Source organism: Myxine glutinosa, chromosome 4 (genome assembly GCF_964187855.1).
Source record: "Myxine glutinosa chromosome 4, kmMyxGlut1.1, whole genome shotgun sequence".
Classification (NCBI taxonomy): Eukaryota; Metazoa; Chordata; class Myxini; order Myxiniformes; family Myxinidae; genus Myxine; species Myxine glutinosa.
Window position 1 is genome coordinate 166,733,435 of NC_136264.1, and position 24,782 is coordinate 166,758,216.

The 24,782-nt window shown below is 46.6% G+C and overlaps 1 protein-coding gene across 3 annotated transcripts in view; it reads right to left on the reverse strand.

The window, feature by feature from the left end:
* Positions 1–5,745: 5,745 nt before the first annotated feature.
* The window catches only part of SETD7 (SET domain containing 7, histone lysine methyltransferase), a 46,281-nt gene continuing 27,244 nt past the window's right edge, over positions 5,746–24,782 (reverse strand). For 2 of the 3 annotated variants that reach the window (XM_068113974.2, XM_068113975.2), the window contains 4 exons: positions 18,291–18,372; positions 17,503–17,620; positions 17,215–17,372; positions 5,746–8,195 (listed from right to left, as the gene is read on the reverse strand). In XM_068113974.2, the coding sequence (XP_067970075.2) occupies positions 8,015–8,195; positions 17,215–17,372; positions 17,503–17,620; positions 18,291–18,372 (539 nt within the window). In that variant the 3' untranslated portion in view covers positions 5,746–8,014. Of the gene's footprint in view, positions 8,196–9,087; positions 9,170–17,214; positions 17,373–17,502; positions 17,621–18,290; positions 18,373–24,782 lie in introns of those variants that run through there. The other variant, XM_068113976.2, reaches the window with a different exon arrangement.

A 24,782-nucleotide genomic window follows, 5' to 3' on the forward strand; every position in this document is an offset into this window, starting at 1 on the left:
GGTTCTCCTGACCACGTGGCCCTCGACTTGGTGGGGTTTGTCCGCACAATGTGGGCGCCTTCAGGATGAACTTTAGCCGGGGAGCGTTTGGGCGCCCCGGTCTGATACTGCCGCCCACACGCAGAACAACTTGTGAGTGCACGTGGGTCCCGGCGGTCCCACTGGCCTAGTGCTACCATGTTTAGACAGCGAAATCCGTCCCCGGGCACCGGCGCCTACTCCCGAAAGTTGAGAGAATAGCGGCGTCAGGCACGGTAGGACACCCGCGGAGCCCCGGCGGACCAGGGACGCGCGAGCCTACGCGTTAGCGTGCTACGGCGGAACCAACGGCTTCGGCCACGGCCAGGTCGATACTCGGCCCGGCCGCACCGGAAATGAACTGGTTCGACACCCGCGCTAGAGAGGTCGCGGGCGACTGAGATGTATTAACAAATTAATTAATTAATTTGAGACGTCCGATTTCTAGTGTTTGGAAATTTGGAAGAGCTTGACCATAGCCTTTCCCTTGCGAGGGCAAGGAGGAACTTAACACTTCACACTTAAGCTTAGTTTGAAGTACGTCCTGACCAGCGCTCACGGTGGGACGGCAAGGCAACCAGAAGGGACGAGGTTCTCCTGACCACGTGGCCCTCGATCTGGGAAGCGAGAGGCGTTACATTAGTGGACGCGCCCCTCACGCCCGACTTTTGGGCGGCCCCGGCAGGCCGTTTGTTTTGACGTTCCGTGACAGGCCCCGCACCCCCACCTCCGGGCCGACCGGAATGAATCCCGGTGTCCCGATCCGAACCTTCAGAGTGGGCCGGCTGGGGAGTGACCGGTCCCTCGAGCGACGGGGCTTGCTTTGATCTCTCCACAGCATCAAAGTTTGAGTGTTTTCCCGTTCGTTTCTTTGTCGAATTTCCGCTGCGTATTTTGTTGTGTATGTGTTATTGTGTGTTTCTATTTGGTTTTGGTTTTGTAGTTGTTGCAAATTTGTGTGTAATTAGTCGTTTCTTTGTCCGCGCCTCGTGCGGCCTGGTGTCTCGTGCGGCCTCCTCGTCTCGACTTGTGCCCCGCCCCCTATATTCTCGTTTGTTCTTTCACCTCTGCTCCTGCTTTCTCAAATCCACGTTCTCACTTAGAGACTTTTCCCAGATTGTTTTCATGGTTTTGTCTAAATATTTATTTAAATATGTTTAAACCGCAGCGGTGATCCCCCCCCCCCCCCCCAGGATTTCCATGTTTTAAACGTTTCCCAGTGTGTACCCTGGATAAGAATAGGTACGCCGTATCCCTGCGTGTCGTAGGAGGCGACTAAGAGGGTTGGCGTCAGGAAGGGCATCCGGCCATAAAAAAACATTGCCTCAAAAAGAGAACCATGACAATTACAACTACATGTGGGCAGGGTACAGCCCGAAGTGGTGATCGGTTTCTGAGGTTTGGGACATGGAATGTAGGGACAATGACAGGTAGATCAGGAGAAGTGGTGGAAGTATTGGTCAGAAGAAGAGTGGACATATGTTGTGTGCAAGAGACGAGATGGAAGGGAAGTGGTGTGAGAATGGTGAAGGGTAGGCAGGGACAGAAATACAAGTTTGTGTGGCAAGGGTGCCTGGAGGGCGTGAATGGTGTTGGTGTCCTGTTTTCTGAGGAGTTTGTAGACAGTGTGGTGAGTGTGACTAGAGTGAGTGATAGGTTGATGATGGTGAAAATGATGATTGGAAAGCTCTTGGTGAATGTCATCTCGGGATATGCTCCGCAGGTTGGTCGGAGCGATGAAGAGAAGGACAAGTTCTGGTGTGCGATAGAGAAGCTGATGGAAAACGTGAAAGATGAGGAAGTTGTTGTGGTAGGAGGAGACCTAAATGGACATGTGGGAAGGAGTATGGATGGTTTTGACGGAGTTCATGGGGGTTACGGATATGGTGTGAGAAATGGAGAAGGTGAAAGGATTTTGGAGTTTGTTGATGGAGCTGATTTGTTGATTTGTCATACTCAATTCCAGAAAGAGGATAATAAGCTTGTTACATACACGTCAGGTGGGTCGACGACAACCGTTGACTACCTGATGGTGCGTAGGCGAGATAGGGGGCACCTCCGAGACACAAAGGTAATCCCGGGCGAGGAGGCTGTTTCACAGCACCACTTGGTTGTCTGCGACGTCAGGGTGAAAGGTGCGAGGAGAGCTCGGCGGGTGAAGTACCAACCGAGAATGAAGGTGTGGAGGTTGAAAGAGGTGACAGTAAGGGAGGCATTAAAAGAGAGGCTGAGTAGGGTCGAGGATGATGTGGTTGAGCTTGAAAATGGATGGATGTCAATGAAAGCTAGTCTGTTGGGAGCCGTTGGTGAGGTATGTGGATGGACAAAAGGACCACCGAGGCACTCGGAAACATGGTGGTGGGATGATGAAGTTGGAAAGAGGATTGACGAGAAGAGGAAGAAGTTCAAGGAGTGGCAGAAGGCGAAGGGTACGGGAGCAGAAACAGCAGAGCATGAAAGTTATAAGGCAGCCAGGAAGGCTGCAAAGAAAGAGGTAGCAAAGGCGCAGGAGGCATGTAGGAAAATGTTCGGAGAACGCTTGGATTCGGCAGAGGGTCAGAGAGCGGTATTCAGGATTGCAAAGCAGATAGCGAAAGAGAGGTGTGATGTGATGGGGGTGAGCTGCTTGAAGGATGAAGTGGGACAAATCGTTGTCGACCCAGATGGAATTAAAGGAAGATGGAAAAGATATATGGAAATGCTGTTGAATACAGAGAATGAAAGGGATGGCAACATAGAGAGTAACCCAGTTTTAGGACCGGCAGAGAAGATAACTGAGAAGGAAGTTGAGGAAGCGATAAAAGCAATGAAGGGTAGAAAAGCGGGAGGGCCGATGGGAGTTGTGGGAGATATGTTGAAGGCAGCAGGAAGTTGGGGTGTGAAGAGAATGACAGAGATCTGTAATCTGGTGGTGAAAGAAGGCCGCATTCCAGTGGATTGGGAACTGAGTACCCTCGTCCCTCTATACAAGGGGAAAGGTGACCCTCTGGAGTGTGGCTCGTACCGAGCGATAAAGTTATTGGAGCATGGAATGAAGGTATTGGAAAGGGTGTTGGAGAGGAGGATAAGGAAGAAAGTGAAGATCGACGAAATGCAGTTTGGATTTATGCCAGGAAGAGGAACGACAGACGCGCTTTTCATTGTGAGGCAGTTGCAGGAGAAGTACATGGTGAAGAGGAAGAAGTTGTTTCTTGGGTTTGTTGATCTGGAGAAAGCATTCGATCGGGTTCCACGCAAAGTATTGACATGGGCATTGAGGAAGTTAGGAGTGGAGGAATGGTTGATCAGAGTAGTGATGGCAATGTACAAAAGAGCGCGCACAGCTGTAAGGATGAAGGACGGGAACAGTGGTGAGTTTGAGGTGAAGGTGGGAGTGCATCAGGGGTCGGTACTAAGTCCACTACTATTTGTAGCTGTGATGGGGGTGCTGGCTCAGAACGTAAAGGAGGGTTTACCGTGGGAGTTGTTGTATGCAGATGATCTGGTGTTGATTGCGGAAAGTATGGATGGACTGAAGGAAAAGATGAACACGTGGAAGGAATGTATGGAGACAAAAGGTCTGAAGGTGAATTTCGGAAAGACGAAGGTGATGGCAAGTGGTAAAGCATGTGGTGAGGTGGAAAGAACTGGGAAGTGGCCCTGTGCTGTGTGTAGGAAGGGTGTCGGAGTGAACTCCATTCAGTGTACAATGTGCGCTGAGTGGGTTCATCAAAAATGTAGTGGTCTGAGAGGGTCATTAACCAGTGTGGCAGCTACATTCAAATGTAAGGTGTGCACAGAGGGAGCTGCAGATGGAGGAAATGTTGAGTTGGATCTTGGAGACGGTGTGAAGCTGGAAGGTGTGAAAACATTTTGCTACCTCGGAGACATGCTGAATGGAGAAGGTGGATCAGACTCGGCAACGGTTGCTCGAGTGAGATGTGCATGGAAGAAGTTTCGGGAATTGAGTGGCGTGCTGATGACGAGGGGAGTGTCGTTGAAGCTGAAGGGAAAGGTGTAGGCTGCATGTGTGAGAAGTGTTATGATTTATGGGAGCGAGACATGGGTAATGAACGTAGAGCAGCAACGAAGGTTGGAAAGGGTGGAAATGCGAATGGTTCGACGGATGTGCGGAGTATCGTTGAGAGAGAGGAAGACAAATTATGAATTGCGAAAGATGATCGGAATAGAGCCTGTGATTGATGCTGTGAAGAGGAACAGGTTGAGATGGTTTGGTCATGTGTTGAGGAAGGATGAAAGTGACTGGTTGAGAAGAGTGATGGAAATGAATGTAGAAGGAAGTAGAAGACGGGGAAGACAGAGAAAGACTTGGCTAAAGATGGTGGAAGAAGAAATGCGGTCAAGGGGGTTAACAAGGAGAGATGCAGAAAATAGGGCAAAATGGAGAAGATTGTCATGGGGACCGCAAGGCTAACCCCTGCTCTAGCAGGGAAAATGGCCTTTAAAATGCATGTTGTTGTTGTTGTATCAATGATCTCTCTGACTCTCTTGAAAATCCTCTCTATCTCTTTGCTGATGACTCCACTCTCTGCCGCTCCATTCCTCATCCCTCAGATTGGCAGTCTGCAGCCTCCTCACTCTCTGCAGACCTGGACAAAATCGCAGACTGGGCAAACAAGTGGAACATGTCTTTCAATCCTGACAAATCTCACACTCTTACGATGTCTCTCCGAAAAGACCGACTGGACAACCCTCCCATCTACTTTCTGAATAGTCCTCTCCAAAAAAGTTCTGTCACTCAAGCTTTTGGGTCTCACTATCTGCCATGATCTTTCCTGGGAAAACCACATTTCCAAGCTGGCCTCCAAAGCCAGTCGCCGACTGGGCATCCTCCGTCGTGCGGTCCTTCCTTGGCACACCTGAGCTCCTCACCACATACAAGGCTTTCATCCGCAGCTCAATGGAGTACTGCTTTCCCTTCTGGGCTGGTGCTCCTGCCTCACACCTAGCTCGTCTTCACGCTGTTGAAACCAAAGCGTTCAGAATCATTGGAATCTCCCGCGATGACGCTATCTCCGAGGGCCTTTCACTTACTCACCGCAGGCAGGTTGGTGGTCTTTCCGTCTTCGACCGACTCCTCTCCGGCCTTACTCCCCCAGCTCTCTCTGGGCTCTGTCCCCCAAATATTCCTACAGGTCGCACAAGATCTGCCTGCAACCCTCTTATGGTTAAACTGCCAAAATCAAGACTCTCTGCTCACCTTCACTCCTCTTTTCTCCCGCCTCTGGAACAAACTCCATCACTCTCTTCAATCCCACTCCTCCCTCCAGGTCTTTAAAACGGCTGTTCACCACCATCTCTTATCTTCCCCAATCCAAAACCTTGATCTTTTCTACCCCCGCTAATTTCACCCCAAATCCACTTTTTTGAGGTGCCGACTTCTTTCCTGGAAGTCCTTGGTGTCCTTGCGTTTTATACCTATCCTGCCTCCCCCCAGGCCCTCTCCCTCCCACACATCTCCCAATGTCCCTGCTCTCAAATGTTGCGTTTGTGTGCTTCCTCCCCTTCTCTCCCCATCTTGTCGACCGCTCCCCTTTTTATATACTTTGTTTGCTTGTTTGGTTGATAAATGTTAGCTCTTTCACGAGTCTCGACTCTGTATACAAAAAAAAAAGAAAAAAAAAAAAAAAAAAAAGACCTAGTAGGACTCCGTTCCACCTTCTGAAACCAGCATATGGAGATAACAACCAACGACCAAAAAAAAGAAAGAAAAACAGCAACACTTGATATGTTCCAGTGAGCATTTTATTCGTTTAAAGGTCTTCCTTCAAATAATGGGCTTCCTTATTCAGCTCTCCTTCGGAGACGGGTACTTCCTTATTCAGGAAGTCCTGATCAGTTATATAAAAGCAACCTTTTCAGCAAGTACTTCATCGTGCATTTTTCAGCAAGCAACCCAAGCAATCATGCAGTGACTTTGCAGAAAAATAACTGCATAGAGATAATAGAGTCTGTGAGTATCGGTCTGTCGGTGGTCAAGTTAAATAATGAATTTAATCAATAAAGCCAATAATATTATGATTTAAAAAAAAGAAGAAACTGTCTAATGGACCCTGTGTCCTTCCCCAAGAAGGAACAGAAAGTTCTGCTCAGCCTTGACCCTGCTTCGGAGACGGGTACAGATGTCTGCTAACCTTAACCCATGTTCTCAATCATGCTCCGCCATTCTTGCTTCCCCTCTATTTGCCCTATTCAGTCTGTCCCCTTTTGGCCACCTCCTTCTGCATGGAAATCAGTGAACATCACTCCTCTGCACAAGAAGGGTGCAAAAACAGACCTCGACAACTACAAGCCAGTGAGTTTGCTTTCAATTACAATCAACGTAATGGAATCCATCATTCCTTCCAAAGTCGTCTTTGCAGTTTTCAACCTACCTCCATAAGTTTGAATTAAGCCGCAGTCACTCAACTCTGGAAAGGCTTCTGCCACTTTCTCAGCAATCGTTGGAAGTCCTCAATCTCAAACAAATGATTAGAACCATCTATCTGGACATATCTCGGGCATTTGACACAGTCTGGCAGTCTGGCACCCTGCTTTACTGGCCACATTCATTCATAGACTTCTGACTTCTTCAATTCACGCAGGCAACATGTTGCCATCAATAGAACCCTCTCCTCCCATATCCCTGAAAGCTGGAGTTTCCCAAGGCAGTGTTTTGGATCCAGTCTTGTTCCTCGATATTAATGACCTCCCTGATGCTTTGGAAAACCCTCTCTTCCTTTTTGCGAACAACTCAACATTATGTCGTACAGTACCCCATCCCTCCTCTAAGCAGACAGCAGCTGGGTCTCTCTACTGATATAGAAATGATTAGACTCTGGTCTGATAAATGGAACTCCGGTCTCTGTTCCATGGGCTATTCCCATTTTTTCCTCCAGGGCTTCAAGCTAGCATTGCGTTGCCATATCTGGTCATCCCCAATTCTGACCCATGATCTTTATTACCCGCTTTAACCTTTCCTAACCTAACCATATTACTTGCTAGCTCAAGTGTATCCTCCCCTCTTCAATCTCCTCTTTTCCTGTTTGTCCCACTGTCAGTTCTACTCGCTCCTGTAACTAACGGCTCCCCTCCCCTAAACAACAACATCAACAAAAAGCCCCATGCGAAGTGCGATGTGGCTGTTTCAAGTATTAGCCTCAGAGGAAAATTTGGCGAAAGCTCCAAACATCAGCATCATCTCGCTTCCCACGGCTGTTAATACATCCTGGTTGGCATTCAGTTGATGAAATTCATTGCATATGTAAAGAACAATCATTTGGCATTGCAAAGAAGGTGTGTGACTATTTAATCAGTTACATAATAGCATTATAGCACTTGGTAATTTAATTAAAGGCACAGAGTTTGTGACCAGTCTGAATCAAAACCAGAGATGTCACTTTCTAAGGAATTGGGAAAAATCTGCACAAGTTTCACAACAGCAAGGCCTACTCCCATAGACTCAAAAGTCACGCGACAAACAAACACCTTTTTGGCATGATGACACTTTCACTTTGAACCTTTTGTTCTGAAATCAGTACAAAAGACGACCCGACCCCGGAGTAAGAGTTGGGCAGACACGTACAGTGCATCTGTCTGTAAACAAGACATTGCGGCATATCCGCGAAAAGCTCACACATCCTCATCCGAGAGATAATCTCTGATTGCCATGCACAAAGAGTTAAACCCTGAGACATTCCGACCGGCACATTTAAAAATAGAAATCCACCAACTCATACAATAAGTTCATCACTGTCACTCACACAAACCTGTTTGATTTCTAGAGTGCATAGTGCCTTCTCTCATTAAAAAACAAACAGAAGTAGCAGGAGGAGAAGTAGAGGTTATAGTCTTGACAGGATGTGTCCTAAAGGTAGCTGTTGCAGGTAAATACCAAAATCTGATGACAAAACAAGTTGGAGAAGGGAAAAGCGGGTTTGTATTAGCTGCTTAAGTTTCTTCAATGTCCTTCTGAGACTTCCTCAATGAGACAAGCAGCAGTGATCTGGTAGGGATATCAGATTTCCAAGCTGGCTTTGAAAGACAGAAACTCTTGAAGATACCACTCTGGTGCTTCTGGTCCAGCTTTTCCTGCAGTTTGGTGATTGTAGCCATACTCCACTGTTAGCTCCTCATCCTCTTCCACCATGCGCAGTGTGCGGATACACTTGATTGACCCAAAACGTGGGTGCTCAAAACTATGTTGAGCATTCAGGAAGAGACATGGAAGAAAGGCAATGAAAAAGTGGTGATAACAAAGGTAAGATGGGGAGGGAGAAGGTCGGGGAATAGCAAAAACGACATTTGATTGGTCAACTAAAGAATAACTAACAATCAAAATGCAATTATTCAACCATTATGCTTCCAAATGCATAGGTTCAAAAACGCTACATTGATAAACTAGAACGACACTCAGTAGAGAGCATACCTCCACCACGTTTTGGATACACCCAAAGTAGACCAGAAAATCACAATACAGAATCACATTTAATCAAAATCATCCGTCCACAACTTTTTGAGATATCCTGCTACGTATCGTTTTTGGCCCGATCTCCCAATGGTGAAGAATCACTTTAAAAATTCTACTAACCGGATCCGGATCCTCACCAAAATTGAATCGATTCTTCCTTGTCACACACACAACCTGTCCACCAAGCTTCGCCCAAATCCATCCATAACCTTTTGAGATATCCTGCTATATGTTGGTTTTAGCCCTATCTCTCTACGGTGAAGAATCATGTACAAAATTAAATAACTCTCAAATCCGAATCCATATTTGGATCTTCACTAAAATTGAATCGATTAGTCATTGTCACACACACAACCTCTCCAACAAGTTTCATCCAAATCTGTCCACAACTTTTTGAGATACAGTGCATTCAGAAAGTATTCAGACCCCTTCACTTTTTTCACATTTTGTTATGTTGCAGCCTTATGCTGAAATCGTTTAAATTCATTTTTTCCCTCATCAATCTACACTCAATACCCCATAATGACAAAGAGAAAACAGGATTTTAGAAAGTTTTGCAAATTTATTAAAAAGAAAAAACTGAAATATCACATTGACATAAGTATTCATACCCTTTGCTATGACACTTGAAATTTACCTCAGATGCCTCCCATTTCTCTTGATCATCTTTGAGATTGTTTCTACACCTTGATTGGAGTCCACCTGTGGTAAATTCAATTGACATGATTTGGAAAGGCACACACCTGTCTATAAAAGGTCTCACAGCTGACAATGCATATCAGAGCAAAAACCAAGCCATGAGGTCGAAGGAACTGCCTGCAGAGCTCAGAGACAGGATTGTGTCGAGGCACAGATCGGGGGAAGCCGACAAAAAAAATCTCTGCTGCATTGAAGGTTCCCAAGAGCACAGTGGCCTCCATAATTCTTAAATTGAAGATTCTTCCGTAATTCTTGTTAATTCTTCTTCTGCTCCAATCGGTTCTTCTGATCATGTGCTTGTTAAAGTGCACATCTCTCTGGCCATTCTCAGAGAGCCTCCTCAGCGCCAACGAGTCTGGCAGTTCATTCAGGCTGACTGGCACGGTCTGCAAGCAGCTATCAATCAACTGGACTGGTCTCCCATCTCTACTGCCTCTGACATCAATTCTTCCTGGGAATTCTTCCAAAGCAAACTGCTCTCTCTCATGCACAGATTTATCCCATCTCGTCTTCAGTTGTCTTACCCTTCCTCCCATCCATGGTACACTCAATCTTGTGGTGAGGCAGTTGCTCTGAAACAACTTGCCTTTGCCTCTTGGAAGGCAAATCCAACTGAAGGCAATCTCAGTTCCTTCCACCAAGCTCAGAACAAGTGTGTGTCTACCCTCAGGAGTGCCAGGAAGCACAATCTCTCCACACTCAAGATTGAACTCTCAAGCCTGTCTCCTTCCTCCAAATCCTGGTGGCGGCTGGTCAAATCCGTTTCTGGTATTTGTTCCTCCTCCATCCCCTCTCTTACCTCAAATGGCTACACAGTTGACACCGCACGTGACAAAGCCAAATGCCTCAACTCTGTGTTTGCCTCAAAATATTGAGTCCCAAACCCATCTCTCTCTGTTCCCACCTTTCCCAGTCGAACCCAACTGCTCCTGGATTCTGTGTCCTTCTCTCCTGACAAGGTGGAGAAGTTTTTGTCAAACCTCGACTCTGATTCTGCAACTGGACCAGACGGCATCAGCCCACGGGTCCTAAAATCCTGCTCTGCTGCTCTATCTCATCCTCTCTCTGTTCTTTTCACCCTATCTTTTGCTCAAGGTCATCTGCCAGCATCTTGGAAATCAGCAAACATTACCGCTTTACACAAAAAAGGTGCAAAAACAGATCCTTGCAACTACAGACCAATCAGCCTGCTTCCAATTATCAGCAAAGTCATGCAATCCATCATTGCTTCGGATATCAAATCCTTCCTCTTCTCCAATGGCTAGATCTCTGATCATCAATTTGGATTCAGACCAGGTCACTCTACTCTGGACATGCTGCTTCTGCTGTCTCAACAATGGATGGAGGTCCTCAATGCCAAACAGGAAATCAGAGCTGTCTCACTTGACATATAACGTGCCTTCGATACGGTCTGGCACCCCGCTCTGCTCACCAAACTCTCCTCCTATGGTATCCATGGAAATCTCCACTCATGGCTTGCGGACTTCCTCTCTGATCGTAGGCAACGTGTGGCCCTGAATGGATTTCTCTCATCTCCCCTTCCTGTTCTGGCTGGAGTTCTCCAAGGTAGTGTTCTGGGCCCTGTGCTATTTCTGGTCTTCATCAATGATCTCTGACTCTCTGGAAAATCGTCTCTATCTCTTTGCTGATGACTCCACTATCTGCCGCTCCATTCGTCATACCTCAGATCGGCAGTCTGCAGCCTCCTCACTCTCTGCAGACCTGTACAAAATCACAGACTGCTCAAACAAGTGGAACATGTCTTTCAATCCTGACAAATCTCACACTCTTACAATATCTCTCCGAAAGACCGACTGGAAAACACTCCCATCTACTTTCTCAACAATCCTCTCCAAGAAGTTCTGTCGCTCAAGCTTTTGGGTCTCACTATCTGCCATGATCTTTCTTGGGAAAACCACATTTCCAAGCTGGCTTCCAAAGCCAGTCGCCGACTGGGCATCCTCCGTCGTGCGAAATCCTTCCTTGGCACACCTGATCTCATCACCACATACAAGGCTTTCATCTGCAGCTCAATGGAATACTGTTCCCCCCTCTGGGCCGGTGCTCCTGCCTCACACCGAGCTCGGCTTCACGCTGTTGAAACCAAAGCTTTCAGAATCATTGGAATCTCCTGCAATGAAGCTAACTCCGAGGGCCTTTCACTCACTCACCGCAGGCAGGTTGGTGGTCTTTCTGTCTTCTACCGACTCCTCTCCAGCCTTGCTCCCCCAGCTCTCTCTGTGCTCTGTCCCCCCAATATTCCTTCAGGTCGCACAAGATCTGCCTGCAACCCTCTTATGGTTAAACTGCCAAAATCTAGGCTCTCTGCTCACCTTCACTCTTTCATTCCCCTTTTCTCCCGCCTCGGGAACAAATTCCCCCACTCCGTTCAATCCCACTGCTCCCTTCAGGTCTTTAAAACAGCTGTTCACCATCTCTTATCTTCCCCCATCCAAAACCTTGACCTTTTCTACCCCTGCTAAATTCACCCCAGATACACTTTTTTTGAAATTCCAACTTCTTTCCTGGAAGTCCTTGCAGTGTTCATATGTTTTATACCTCTCCCACCTCCCCCCAAGCCCTCCCCCTCCAACATTTCTCCCGATGTCCCTGCTCTCAAATGTTGTGTTTGTGTCCTTCCCCCTCCCTCCCCATCTTGTCTACCGCTCCCCTTATTTTTGTGTTTTATGTGTCGGTTTGACTTTTTGTGTGATTAATGTTAGCTCTTTCACGATCCTCGATCTTGAATACAAAAAAAAAAAAAAAAAAAAAAATGGAAGAAGTTTGGAACAACCAGGACTCTTCCTTGAGCTGGCCGCCCGGCCAAACTGAGCGATCGGGGGAGAAGGGCCTTGGTAAGCTTGGTGGAAGGAACTGAGATTGCCTTCAGTTGGATTAGCCTTCCAAGAGGCAAAGGCAAGTTGATTCAGGGCAACTGCCTCACCACAAGATTCAGTGTACCATGGACGGGAGGAAGGGTATGACAACTGAAGGCGAGATGGGATAAATCTGTGCATGAGAGAGAGCAACTTACTTTGGAAGAATTCCCAGGATGAGTTGATGTCAGAGGCGGTCGCGATGGGAGACCAGTCCAGATGATTGATGGCTGCTTGAAGACCATGCCAGTTGGCCTGAGTGAAATGCCAAACTCGTCGATGTTGAGGAGGCTCTCTGAGAATGGCCAGAGAGATATCCACTATAACAAGCACATGATCAGAAGAACTGATTGGAGCATACGAGCAGCAGATATTTGCAGGGAAATTTGTCATAAGCAAGTCGAGAAGAGAAGATGCTCCGTTGACTGAGATCCGGGTCGGGAAATTGACAGATTGTGTCAGTCCCAATGAGTCGCAAATGAGGCCTACAGCTTATCTCAATACATTAACAAAAAGAGAGACAAAGAAAAATATAAAATAACTAGAATGGCACTTTTCAAAGTCACGACATCGACCGATATGTCTCCGTCCACATTATTATTATTATATCATTATACATACTTGTACCAAGTTTGATTTAAATCCCTTCAGCTGTTCTGAAGTATTACAGTTTTACAGTATCAAGTATCACAGTTACCTGACATGACCTCTGATCTTTGATGCTGAAATCGAATCAGTTCATCTTTGCATCATAATACATACTAATACCAAGCTTGGTCAAAACCCCACCACTGGGTCACAAGTTAGCACAGTAGCAGAATTTTTGCAAACAGGAACTCTGATGTTTGACCTCTTGACCCCATAATGCAATCCGTTTGTCTTTACATCATGATACATACTTGTACAAAGTTTGACTTGGTTCCCTTCAGCTGTTCTCAAGTTATCGTGGTAACAAAAACCGATTACGGACTCTGAACTTTATCCTCTTGATACCGAAATCTAAGCAGTTCAACTTTGCATCATAATATATACTTATATCAAGTTTGGTCATACTCCCATTCTTGGTTGACAAGTTAGCTCAGTAACAGAATTTTTACCAAATCGGACCTCTGACCTTTGACCTTGTGTCCCCAAAATCAAATCAATTAATATTTATGTCATTACCTGAAACAAGTTTGACTTAGATCCCTTTAGTCGTTCTTAAGTTATCTCAGCAACAACTAGAGCTTCCAGGGAAGCAGAACTCAACTGAACTGACTGGACAACTTTAAAGTAGGTCAGTTGTCTGTACTAGATTTGACTTTAATGAAAAGCCAACAACCGTGTGTAATAATTTTAAGGTCCTTGTATCCTTATACTTGTATATGCTGGCCTATGGCGGGCATTTTGTGACAGATCGGGTTGACATGCGATAGCAACCTACCTTGTGTGGTAAGAGTCTCACACACCAAGTTTGATCAAAATCCATAAATATTTGTGGACGTTAGAGTCTCAACGTCGTTTCGGAGCTGAAAACAATACGGCAGCTTATGGTGACCATTTTGTGACGGATCGGGTTGGAATGCAATAGCAACCTACCTTGTGTGGTAAGGGTTAAACATTCTAAGTTTGATCAAAATCTGTTAATATTTGTGGACGCTAGAGTGTTAACGTCGTTTTCATGACCAAAAACAAAATGGTCGCCTAAGTCCGCCATTTTTCAACGGATCGGGCTGAAATGTAATACCAACCTGGTCCTTGGGGTAAGGATGCTGCATGTCAAGTTTGATCAGAATCGGTTGATATTTGTGGACGCTGGAGTGTTAACGTCGAAAAGTTAACGGACGACAGACGACAGACGACGACAACGACAACAGACGACGGACGCCGGAGGGTTCAGTATGTGATGAACTCAACTGTACGGTAGTCCAGTTGAGTTAAAAACCTATTACGGAAGCACGGACGGACGCATGGACGGATAAGCCTGATGGACAACCCGAAAACATAATAACTTCGGTGATGGCATAAACACATACAAAGAAGAAAGATGTGTTGCATAGCACAACACAATACATAAAACAACTTTGACCTTAAAAATAATTGGTTGTTGAATGAAATGACCAAACATGCAAATCCTCTTCAAATTTCAAGTCAATCGGATAAAATTTGACAATTTTTGAAATTTGGCTTATATTGACCTTTTGACCGATGTTGACCTCAAAATAATTGGTGGTTGAATTCAATGACCAAATATGCAAATCCTTTTCAAATTTCAAGTCATTCAGATGAAAATTGACAATTTTAGAAATCCCACCTAAGTTGTTGACCTTTCGCCTATGTTGACCTTTTGTCCTACGTTGACATCAAAAATAATTTGTGGTTGAAATCAATGACGAAATATGCAAATCTTCTTCAAATTTAAAGTCAATCGGATGAAAAGTGACAATTTTAGAAATTACACTTCGTCGTGGCCAGAAATATTAGCACCCTTGCACGTTTTTCAAATAATGCACCATTTCTTCCAGAAAATTGTTGAAATTAAAAAATATTTTGGTATCCACATATGTTTGCAGTGGAACAAAACAAAAAAGCTGGAAAAATTAATAAATCTTAACTTATTCCACAAAGAAATCCTAAAATGGCCAGGACAACATTATTGGCACCTTTTAGAAGTTGTTAGAAATAATTAGATTTCAAGCAGGTAATTCTCCTTCACTTTGGAATTAAACTCACCTTTGGTGAGTTGCAGGTGCCTGCAATATAACAATCACTCATTCAACCAGTTTGAATAGAGAAAAGGAGTCATTCTGCTGTTTTGTGTCACTGTGTGCACCACACTGAGCATGGAGAAAAGAAAGAAAAGCAGAGAATTGTCCGAGGAGGTCAGACGCAAGATTCTAGCCAAGCATGGACAATCTCAAGGCTACAAGCCCATCTCCAGAGGTTCAGTGATGTTTTGGGGTTGCTGTGCTGCCTCTGGCACTGGGTGCCTTCAATGTGTGCATAGCATAATGAAACAAGAAAGAGCAATCAGAGATTGCAAACCCTCGCCAGGATTTATTTTCAGTGGTTTTTAAGGCTTTTGTGTTCAAACAAATATGGGGGCCGAACCACGTGACTGATGATGTCAATATATTTTTTTTTCTCCACTAATTTATTGCTAGATTATGCTCAAGAAATTTCATCTTCGCACCTATGACATCATCATTAACAGATGTTATTCCACATGGAGAGTTCTTTACAATGAGCCATGTCTCATTTTTTTCTATGCAGCGCTTTCAGAGATATAGAGGTGCAAATGTTTTCGTTTTTTCCAAGATGGCGGCCGAACCACGTGACCGATGACGTGATCTTTTTTTTTTCTCCACTAATTTATGCCTACATGACGCTCAATAAATTTCATCTTGATAGGATGAAGTTTTGTACTTGTCGAATTATGACGTCATAATGGAGGCACCTATGACATCATCATTAACATATTTTATTCCCGACGGAGAGTTCTTTACAATGAGCCATGTCTCAATTTTTCTATGCAGCACTTTCAGAGATATCGAGGTGCAAATGTTTTCGTTTTTTCCAAGATGGCGGCCGAACCACGTGACCGATGTCGTGATCATTTTTTTTTTCTCCACTAATTTATGCCGACATGACGCTCAATAAATTTCAACTTGATAGGATGAAGTTTTGTACTTGTCGAATTATGACATCATAATGGAGGCACCTATGACATCATCATTAACATATTTTATTCCCGACGGAGAGTTCTTTACAATGAGCCATGTCTCAATTTTTCTATGCAGCACTTTCAGAGATATAGAGGTGCAAAGTTTTTCGGTTTTTCCAAGATGACGGTCGAACCACGTGACCTATGACGTCATAGTTATCATTTAAAAAATCTACACGTGGAGTTGCAGTTGCACCTATGGTGAAAATTTCCTGACAATCGGACCAACGGTTGCAGAGAAAACTAGAACGCCACTCAGTAGAGCGCATACTCCCGCCGTGTGTCAAGTTGGAGCCCTATCTTCCAATGGTAAAAAATCCTTTAAAAAATTCCTGGACCCGGAATAATATCCTGAGCTTCACCAAAAACTAATCAATTTTTCCTTATCCCAAGGGCAATCATCCCACCAACTTTCATCCAAATCCGTTCAGAACTTTTCCAGATATCTTGTTCACAAACACACGAACATACGAACACACATACGCACACATACACACGGACGGACACGATCGAATGCATTACTCCCTAGCGGGAGTAATCATATTTATTCTATGTGGAGAAACAGACAGACAAACAAATGGACTCAAATGCAATACTCTCTCCTCAGGCGAGGGTAATCAGGAGATTACCAAGGCATTTTGGAGCACAATGTTCAACCCAGTGTCAGAAAGCTGGGTCTCCGTCGAAGGTCATGGGTCTTGCAGCAGGACAATGACCCCAAACACACTTCAAAAAGCACCCAGAAATGGTTCAAGACAAAATGCAGGACTGTTCTGAAGTGGCCAGCAATGAGTCCAGATCTATATCCCATTGAACACCTGTGGAGAGATCTGAAAACAGCAGTTGGGAGAAGGAACCCTTCACATCTGGGAGAACTGGAGCAGTTTGCACAAGAAGCGTGGGCCAAACTGCCAGTAGAGATGTGTAGGAAGCTCATTCATGGCTACAGGAAGCGCTTGACTGCAGTTTTTTTGTCCAAAGGAGTGCTACCAAATATTAAGTCGAGGGTGTCAATAATTTTGTCAATGCCATTTATTTTTATTTTCTGATTCAAAAGGATATATTGAACTCTGAATCAAAAACAAAGGTTCTGTAATATTAACAGTGAAATAAAGAATTGTGGAGAGCAAATACTTTTGTCAATTTCAACTTATTTTTAGAGAAAATTGTGAGTTATTTGAAAAAAGTGCAAGAGTGCTAATATTTTTGGCCACGACTGTAAGTAGTTGACCTTTGGCCTATGTTGACCTTTTTACCTCACAATCAATAGACTTCTTGCTAATGACAAACTACCATTTTGTGAAGATCTGTTTCAAATTGTGACCTGTCGGCATTAGACATACAACCAGACAGACAAACAAACGCAAAAGGACCAACCCATATACTTGAAAAATCTTAGATTTTTGCAAGTAACAAACGGAGTTACAATGACATTTTAAAGAGGTATGAAGCAGGCTGCAGTATCTCACATGTCATATTTGCTGTTCGGCATGAATGAGTGATTAGCCTTGTGTCCAAGAGAAGCGCAGTACAGGGACGTGGCTGATTTGTCTTTTGGCACATCGATCACAGTCTCCTCATCCAGTGATATTGTGTTTGCATTCAGTGACCAGTCACGGCCATCAACCTGAAGGATGGAAAGGGGGACCCCACACGCTAGCATCTTCATAAAAATTGGCACAGGGTTGAAAAAGAGTCACGACAGCCACAAAAAGCAAATAACACGAGTAGTGACACAATTACGACACAGGTCTCACCTCCTCATGAGTGAGGCGTATGCCATTGTAAAATGCCATCACAGTGCCTCCTTCCGTGGTTGACAATGCAAACAAACCCTCTCCAGCACCTGGTATCGGAGAGGGCCCAACGTACACCCTGCCTCGAAAACAAAACAAGATATAAACTTTGTAGAGTGATAACACATACCAACAAAAGAAAACAGAACACATAAAGAGAGAGACAGAGGGAGAGGGAGAGGGAGAGGGAGAGGGGGAGAGGGAGAGGGAGAGGGAGAGGGAGAGGGGAAGAAGGAGAGGGAGAGGGGGAGGGAGAGGGGGAGAGGGAGAGGGAGAGGGGGAGAGGGAGAGGGAGAGGGAGAGGGAGAGGGAGAGGGGGAGAGGGAGAGGGAGAGGGAGAGGGGGAGAGAGAGAGGGAGAGACAGAGACAGAGACAGCGACAGAGAGAGGGAGAGAGGGAGAGAGGGAGAGAGAGAGAGAGAGAGAGAGAGAGGGAGAGAGGGAGAGAGAGAGAGAGAGAGAGAGAGAGAGAGAGAGAGAGAAAGAGAGAGAGGGAGAGGGAGAGGGAGAGAGGGAGAGGGAGAGGGAGAGGGGGAGGGAGGGAGAGGGAGAGGGAGAGGGAGAGAGAGGGAGAGGGAGAGGGGGAGGGGGAGAGGGAGAGGGAGAGGGAGAGGGAGAGAGAGAGAGAGAGAGAGAGAGAGAGAGAGAGAGAGAGAAAAGAGAGAGAAAATAAACAATGATGAAAAGTACAATGCTTGTGGAACGTCGTGTATATCTTTCTATAATGGTGGCACAAATACCGGTCATACCGTTTTTTCTCATATGGATCAGGAACAAGTGGTTTCGATGAAATACATGTGGAAGTGGACCGATCAAAGGAGAGTTCAGGCCCTTCCGGGGTGTGGAGGGGGGAAGGAGATGGGTGGTGGTGGGGGACGGAGTTGCAATGTCAAATTAACGTAGTTAGTTAACAACTAGTAAAACACAAAATTCCTCGGTCCTTACATTTTATTTTGACAACAGCAGAAAAGCAATCTTTTTTGAGGACGTGGGAACAACATCAATGTTCGATAGTCGAAGGAACTCAAGTTTTTTTAAATGCTACCATGCATTCTGAAATTGACGTGATAATCAAACCAATGATACCATATAGATATAAAACTGTCTGCTAAACAGGCAAAAATAATATATTTAGAACTTCAGAACAAAAAACCCCAACGTTGCCAAACAACTGGTTGCAGTTGGAAAGATCCAAATTAAAAAGTGAAGGCACCCCAACTAGTAGCTTGTCCAGAAAGTCAAGGTTAACCTGAGACTGAGTAGTCTTCATCCAGAACTGTGCCTGTACCATGCATCAGGAATGCTGGAACCGTTTACATGCTACATATATCTGAAATAACAGAATTCTTCCAAAGTTCCCCTTCCTTCCTCCATATGCCCCATACATCCCACTTTCTTCCCCATTTTTGTTAATATTCCCATATCCCTTTTGGGGTACATGGGTCACCCAACACCAGGTTAACAATATATCTACAGCTGAGAATGTACATCTAGGCAGATAATTATACATTATACATACCCCCTTTCAGTGTGTTGCTGAAAATTTTCACGAGCGTACCAGTATACGGTGGCCTACTCTTTTCTAAAAAGCAATGGAAGACTCCTTGTAAATGTCCAAAAGTGAACCCCATCACATGGGACAGCTACCTTAATATTGTGCTGCACGGGAAGCACCAATCCGACAGTTTGTCAGACCAAGAGTCAAACTCAGACGAGATACCTTGAAGGTAAGAGCACTAACCAAGCACCATCCTGCCAGACTGTGTAATATAAATGGGCGATGTATATATTGTTGCGGATATGAGGACTGTATATTTTTTTGATTGTGTGCTTTATTATTATTATTATTGTTTATTCTGCGCCCCCTGCCTCCGGAGCTGTGTAAAGGTGAAAGGGCATCCCATAATTAGTCCACAAGCATACACGTCAGCCAATAATAGAAATACCCCTGTTCGATAGTTATATCTTATTCTGTGTTTTAGAGTAAGGCTGTGTCTCCCATTAATTGAAGTACTCCATTGCACCAGTGAAAGAGAATAGATCCCCTTTCATTCCCATCCCCAAAATCTCCATTTCCTTTCACATCCCCTTTCGTCATTGCCAAGCCTCGATTGCCAATTACATCCCCTCCAAAACCACCATTGAACATGTGCTCGGGTCGGGGAAGAGGGGCGTGCCCGCCCGTCGTCCTCAAGGGCGGAGCCAGAGGGTCGCGTGACCAACCAGGGCCGAGGTGAGCACACCGATGGGCGTATCCTAAAGGCCGGCGGCTTGATCGCCAGAGGCGCTATAAAGGCGCGCGCGCAAGAAGTCGGTGGTGGTCAGTGGTTGCGTTGGTTGCGTTAAGAGTCGGTGGTGAGGAGTGAGTGGACCAAGAGAGAGAAAGAGTGGTTGGACCAAGAAAGAGAAAGAGTGGTTGGACCAAGAGAGAGAAAGAGTGGTTGGACAGGGAGACGTGCAAGAGTGTTGTTGAGTTGAGGGTTTGGACCAGACGAGTCAGACGAGTCCTGGCAAAGCAAGCGGCGGCCACAGCAGCAACAACACCCAACAGCCGCTTGGGGCCTGGACGGCGGTTTTGAGCAGGGCCGCGAAGGAACGGCGGCTGCTAAACGCGCCGATCGTGCTGCAGGACCCCCTTGGACCTTCCTCTCCCTCCAGCCATCCACCTCCTGCCTTTCCACCCTTCTTGTGTACGTGAGTTTGTTTTGTTTGTTCTGTCCCTGGGTTAATTAAGTCTGTATAAGCTAGTATTTGCACTGTGTCACCTGCGTCTTATGTGTTGTAAATAAACGTGACTGCTTTCTTTTTGCTTGTGTGTATAATAAATCCAATTACTCTTCTGTCCGTCTTCTCGTCTTATTCCTTTTCCTCTTTGCATTTCGTCGTTTTAGTCTTTTCCCAGATTGGGCAGCTGCGGTGCGATACGGCCAAAGTTCTGGGTGAATCGGGTGAGTCGGGGAACAACTGTTCGGTCGCGGAGCCTTCGCTCGGCAAACAACATCCTAAACCGCGATCAGTAACAATTGGTGTCGGGAAGTGGGATTGGACCCGAAGCGCGCTTAACGCGCTCAAAATTACAAAGTACCGAAATTGCTTTTGTTTTACAAAACCCGAATTTTGAAATCGCGCCATGGCTGGTCAAGGCGACGGGATGCCGGTGGGAGAGATAGACGGGGTAGAATCGACCCAGGACCTCGGGGAAATGTATGTGGATGAAAGAGAGGAGGAGAACATTGGCAATGTGGTTGAGGGGGTATCAGGCGCACATAATGGCGCCCTCGCGCACATGGTTATTGTGGCGCCAAATTTAGCCGCGCCCGTGACCGTAGCAGCACCGGTGGATTTGAACCTTTTTATGGAACAAATAAAGGCCTTTATGGTTAAGTCGGGCGAAGAAATGGAAGACAGAAGGAGGGCTGATAGTGAGAAAATGGAAAGCAGAATGATGGGGGTAATGAGGGACGAAGTGAGGGGTACCAGTGCCCAAATAGGGAAGATAGACAACGGGATAAAAGAGGTAAAGAATGGGTTAATGGGGCTAGAAAATAGGATGGAAGGCAAATTGCGGGAGATAGGGGAGCAATCCGCCCGAGAAATTAAACAAATGGGAGAGCAGATAGAGGAGGTAAAAATCGGGGTAGAAACCAAATTGGATGCTCAGAGGGATGAATTGGGACAGATGAGGGTGGCATCTACAAAGGAGATGGAGGAGATGAAAGAGGAGATACGACGAGGTGTGAGTGAGGAGGTCTCGGGGCTACGCGAGGAGGTAAAGCGAGGTGAGAAGCGTATGGAGAAAGAGGTGAGAAATAATACGGCTAGGTTACAGGGGGGAATAGAGGGTCTGACGAAGGGAGTAGAACAGCTGACAGTCGGACAAAGGGAACTAGCGGACCAAGTGGAAAAGAACACTGCAATCATCGGGGGTTTAAAAGCGACACAAAATGGACATTAAAAACGAATTAATAGCAACACAAAAGGAATGTCAGATGGTACGTGAGGAACTGACAATGAGGGTGGACGAGGTGACAGAGATAATGGAGACAAAGGACCGGCAGGTGAGGATGCACATAGAGACGGTCACGGTAGCCTTGGAGGACGAACTTGAGGAGACGCACCGGGAAATAAAAGAGGCGAAGCAAAAATTAGAGGAAGTGGAAGAAGAGGTGAGTGAAATTAAGAAGAGACGGACAGAAACTAAGAGAGAGATAAAGGAGGAAGTAATGGAATTGGTAGAAGGTCTGTGCTCGAATCGTGATGTGCTGCTCACTGACCAAATAAAGAGTTTGCAGGTGGCAAAAGAGGTGTGGAGACGAGGTGCCAAGGTGAGTGGCGAAATATTCGGCAATGTATATGATGTGAGGAAAGCTTCAGTCGGCTTGGGGATTGGTTTGGATCCGGGTGTTCGTGAGGAGCCGTTGGTGAAGTGTGCGACAGGTCTGGTGTGCGAAAAACGAGGTGTGCGAGAATGTCCGACCATGGGGTGTGTGAGGAAAAAGTGCGCGCCGACCAGTGAGTGTGCTGTCGAGAGTGAGTCGGTCGTAGCGCGTGTGCGAGGGGGTACATGGAAGCGCGGTGTGGTAAGTGTTACGGAGGAAGTAACGAAAGAGTGTGCGCAAGAGGATGCGCGAGAAAGGTGTGTAACGGACAGGTGCATGGGGAAAGAGTGCGCTGTCAAGAGTAAGGGGGAATGCACGCCTGTGGTGAGTGTTACAGAGGATGTAACGAGAAAGTGTACGCCTGTGGTGAGTGTTACAGAGGATGTAACGGGAGAGTGTGCGCGAGAAAGGTGTGTAACGGACGGGTGCATGAGGAAAGAGTGCGCTGTCGAGAGTAAGGGTGAGTGCGCTGTCAAGAATGGAGGTGAAAGTAGTGAGAGTGACACGGAGCGTGAGTTGGTTGTGACAGGTGAGCGAGGATGTACACCTGGAATGGAAGGATGCACACCTGGAATGGTAGAGCGTGTGTGGGAATGCACACTTGAGTTGGTCGTGAGGCACGTGGTTGGGTGTGCGAGTGAAAGCACACCTGTGATGGTCACAGAGGAGGTGACCGAGGAAGGGGCGCGAAGAGGTGTGTTGGTGAGGTGTGCGAGCGACGAATGTGTGCCAAGATGTTCGGTGGTCAGGTGTGTGACCAAGTCGGTGAGCGGAATGAGTGTACCGAGGTGTGTAAGGAAAGGTACGAGGAGCATGGGAACAGCTGGAGGTATGAGCAAGAAAGGGGTAGCGTATGCATGTAAGCATGCAGGTGAGGCATCGACGGTAACCGGGTTAGCGGTAAGAGCGACTTTTAGCCGAATCGGGCCCTCGGTGCGTGCCGGGCTTCGCGTGCCGCGAGAACCAGCGGGGATCCGAGCCACGGCGGTTTCGAAAGGACCGCCGTATGCGATCCACGCTGGGCCTCGCTTGGAACGGCCGCGTCCGGGCTCCACTAGGCGGAGCGGGCAGCCCGATAGGAAGGGTCGTCATGGCGACCACTTTCTATTGAGACGTTCCGGCAGGTCGAGATCGGGCAATTGGATGGCTCCGCGCCGAGGTGGTGCGTGGGATCTCGGCACGGGTAAGCCCCCGTCCCTGCACCGAGTGCCGGACGCATCCAGCCGCCGGCACCAAAGAACCCGTGTTCATTGCTCGGCTGTACGAAGCCGAGCTTTAGAAGGGAATTGGCGCACCGAGAGGATCTAATAAGTAGACGGGTGATGAGGTTAGTGTTTTGGCCCCGAAATTAGAAAAAAAAGCAAAATTTGATGATTGGTACGGTGATTGGCAGATGATTGGCAGAATTTTTGATTGGTTGGATTTAGGTGTGCGAAATTGATAGTAGGACCTCCCCGATGTGGTGGGATGGCAAATCCACCATCCCTCAAAGGAAGGGGCAAATGCGCTATAGCTTATGGGGTGTATGGCAGTGAAAACTACCCCGGGTGGGTTAGGATATTGTGTGTAGGGATCTAGCGAAGATGACATTAGGTAACGTTAAGGTTAGTTAGTGACAAGGATACCTGTAGTGGGGACGCAGGTAGATTAGTGTGGATTATAATGACGAGGGAGCGCAATAGTTTAAAGGGACGACTGGGAAGCGCAAGTTTCAGAGGGGAGTAGTTAGCTGAGATGATGCCGTGTGTTTGAGGATTGAACAGGTGTGATTGAACAGGTGAGATTGCACAGGTGTGCAACTGAACAGGTGTGTGGAGCAGTATATGAGTGAGTGATGGTGATGTGTGTTGTGTTGACCAACTGGTCCAGGAAGAGGAGGAGGGTGCAGGTGGCACCAGGTATGATTGCACAGGTGTGCAACGACAGGTGAATGGAGGACAGGTGCATGGAATAAATGGTATGGAGTATTGGAATGGATGGTCGTGGAGTGAGTATGGTGGAAATTGTGGAGTGGAGTGGATGGTGCGAAGGTGTGAATGGGGGAAGAGTGGACCCCCATCACGGATACCCGGGGCGGGTAGTGTAAGTGTTAGGTAGAGGGTACAGGTAAATTGTGGTTGGATATTGGCATCTGTGGTGCGGGTGAAAGAATGGTCTTTGGATGGGTGCATTAGTGTTGTGGAAATGGCTGGGCGTGTAGCCTGTTAGTGTGTGTAGTTGGTTTGGGCACTCCACCACTGTGAGGATGTCGGCCAGGTGAGGCCGCAGGTGGGCTCTGGGAGCCGGTAGTAGTTGTTGTGGATGGGGCCCGAGGATCCGGAGGACGGACCCGGGTAGCCCAGTGCCAGAGGGCACCAAGGGGTGAAAGAACCAGGAGGGGTCTTCCCCAGTTAGTTAGGTTAGGGTGAGGAGCTAGGTAAGCTCGGGTGGCAACTGCAGTGGTGGAGGTGTGCAGGTGGGTAGACCTGCTGGGAGAGCTACACGTCGCAGCCCAGAAATTGTGCGAGGGCACCGGGAGATGAATCGGGGGAGTGAGACCCCAAATTGAGAAGCACCACAGTTTGGTCAATGGGAATTGGTTTTTAGAACCCATAGTGTAAGTTGGCCAATGGATTGGCAGGGAGAGACCCCGGGTAGTGTAAAGTGTGTTAATGTCATTTAGAAAGTAGTTAGGATGAAGTCTCCTCGCACCATCTGCATCCACTCACCTGAGGTGACAGGTACTCCACACCATGCCATGTTTTGATTATTTTTTATGATGCAAATGTTTGGATTGTGAGACGCATCATGACGTGGGTGTGACATTGTGCTTTGATGTTCCATCTCTTCCTCCTTATGAGGATTGATGATGAATTTGGTGAT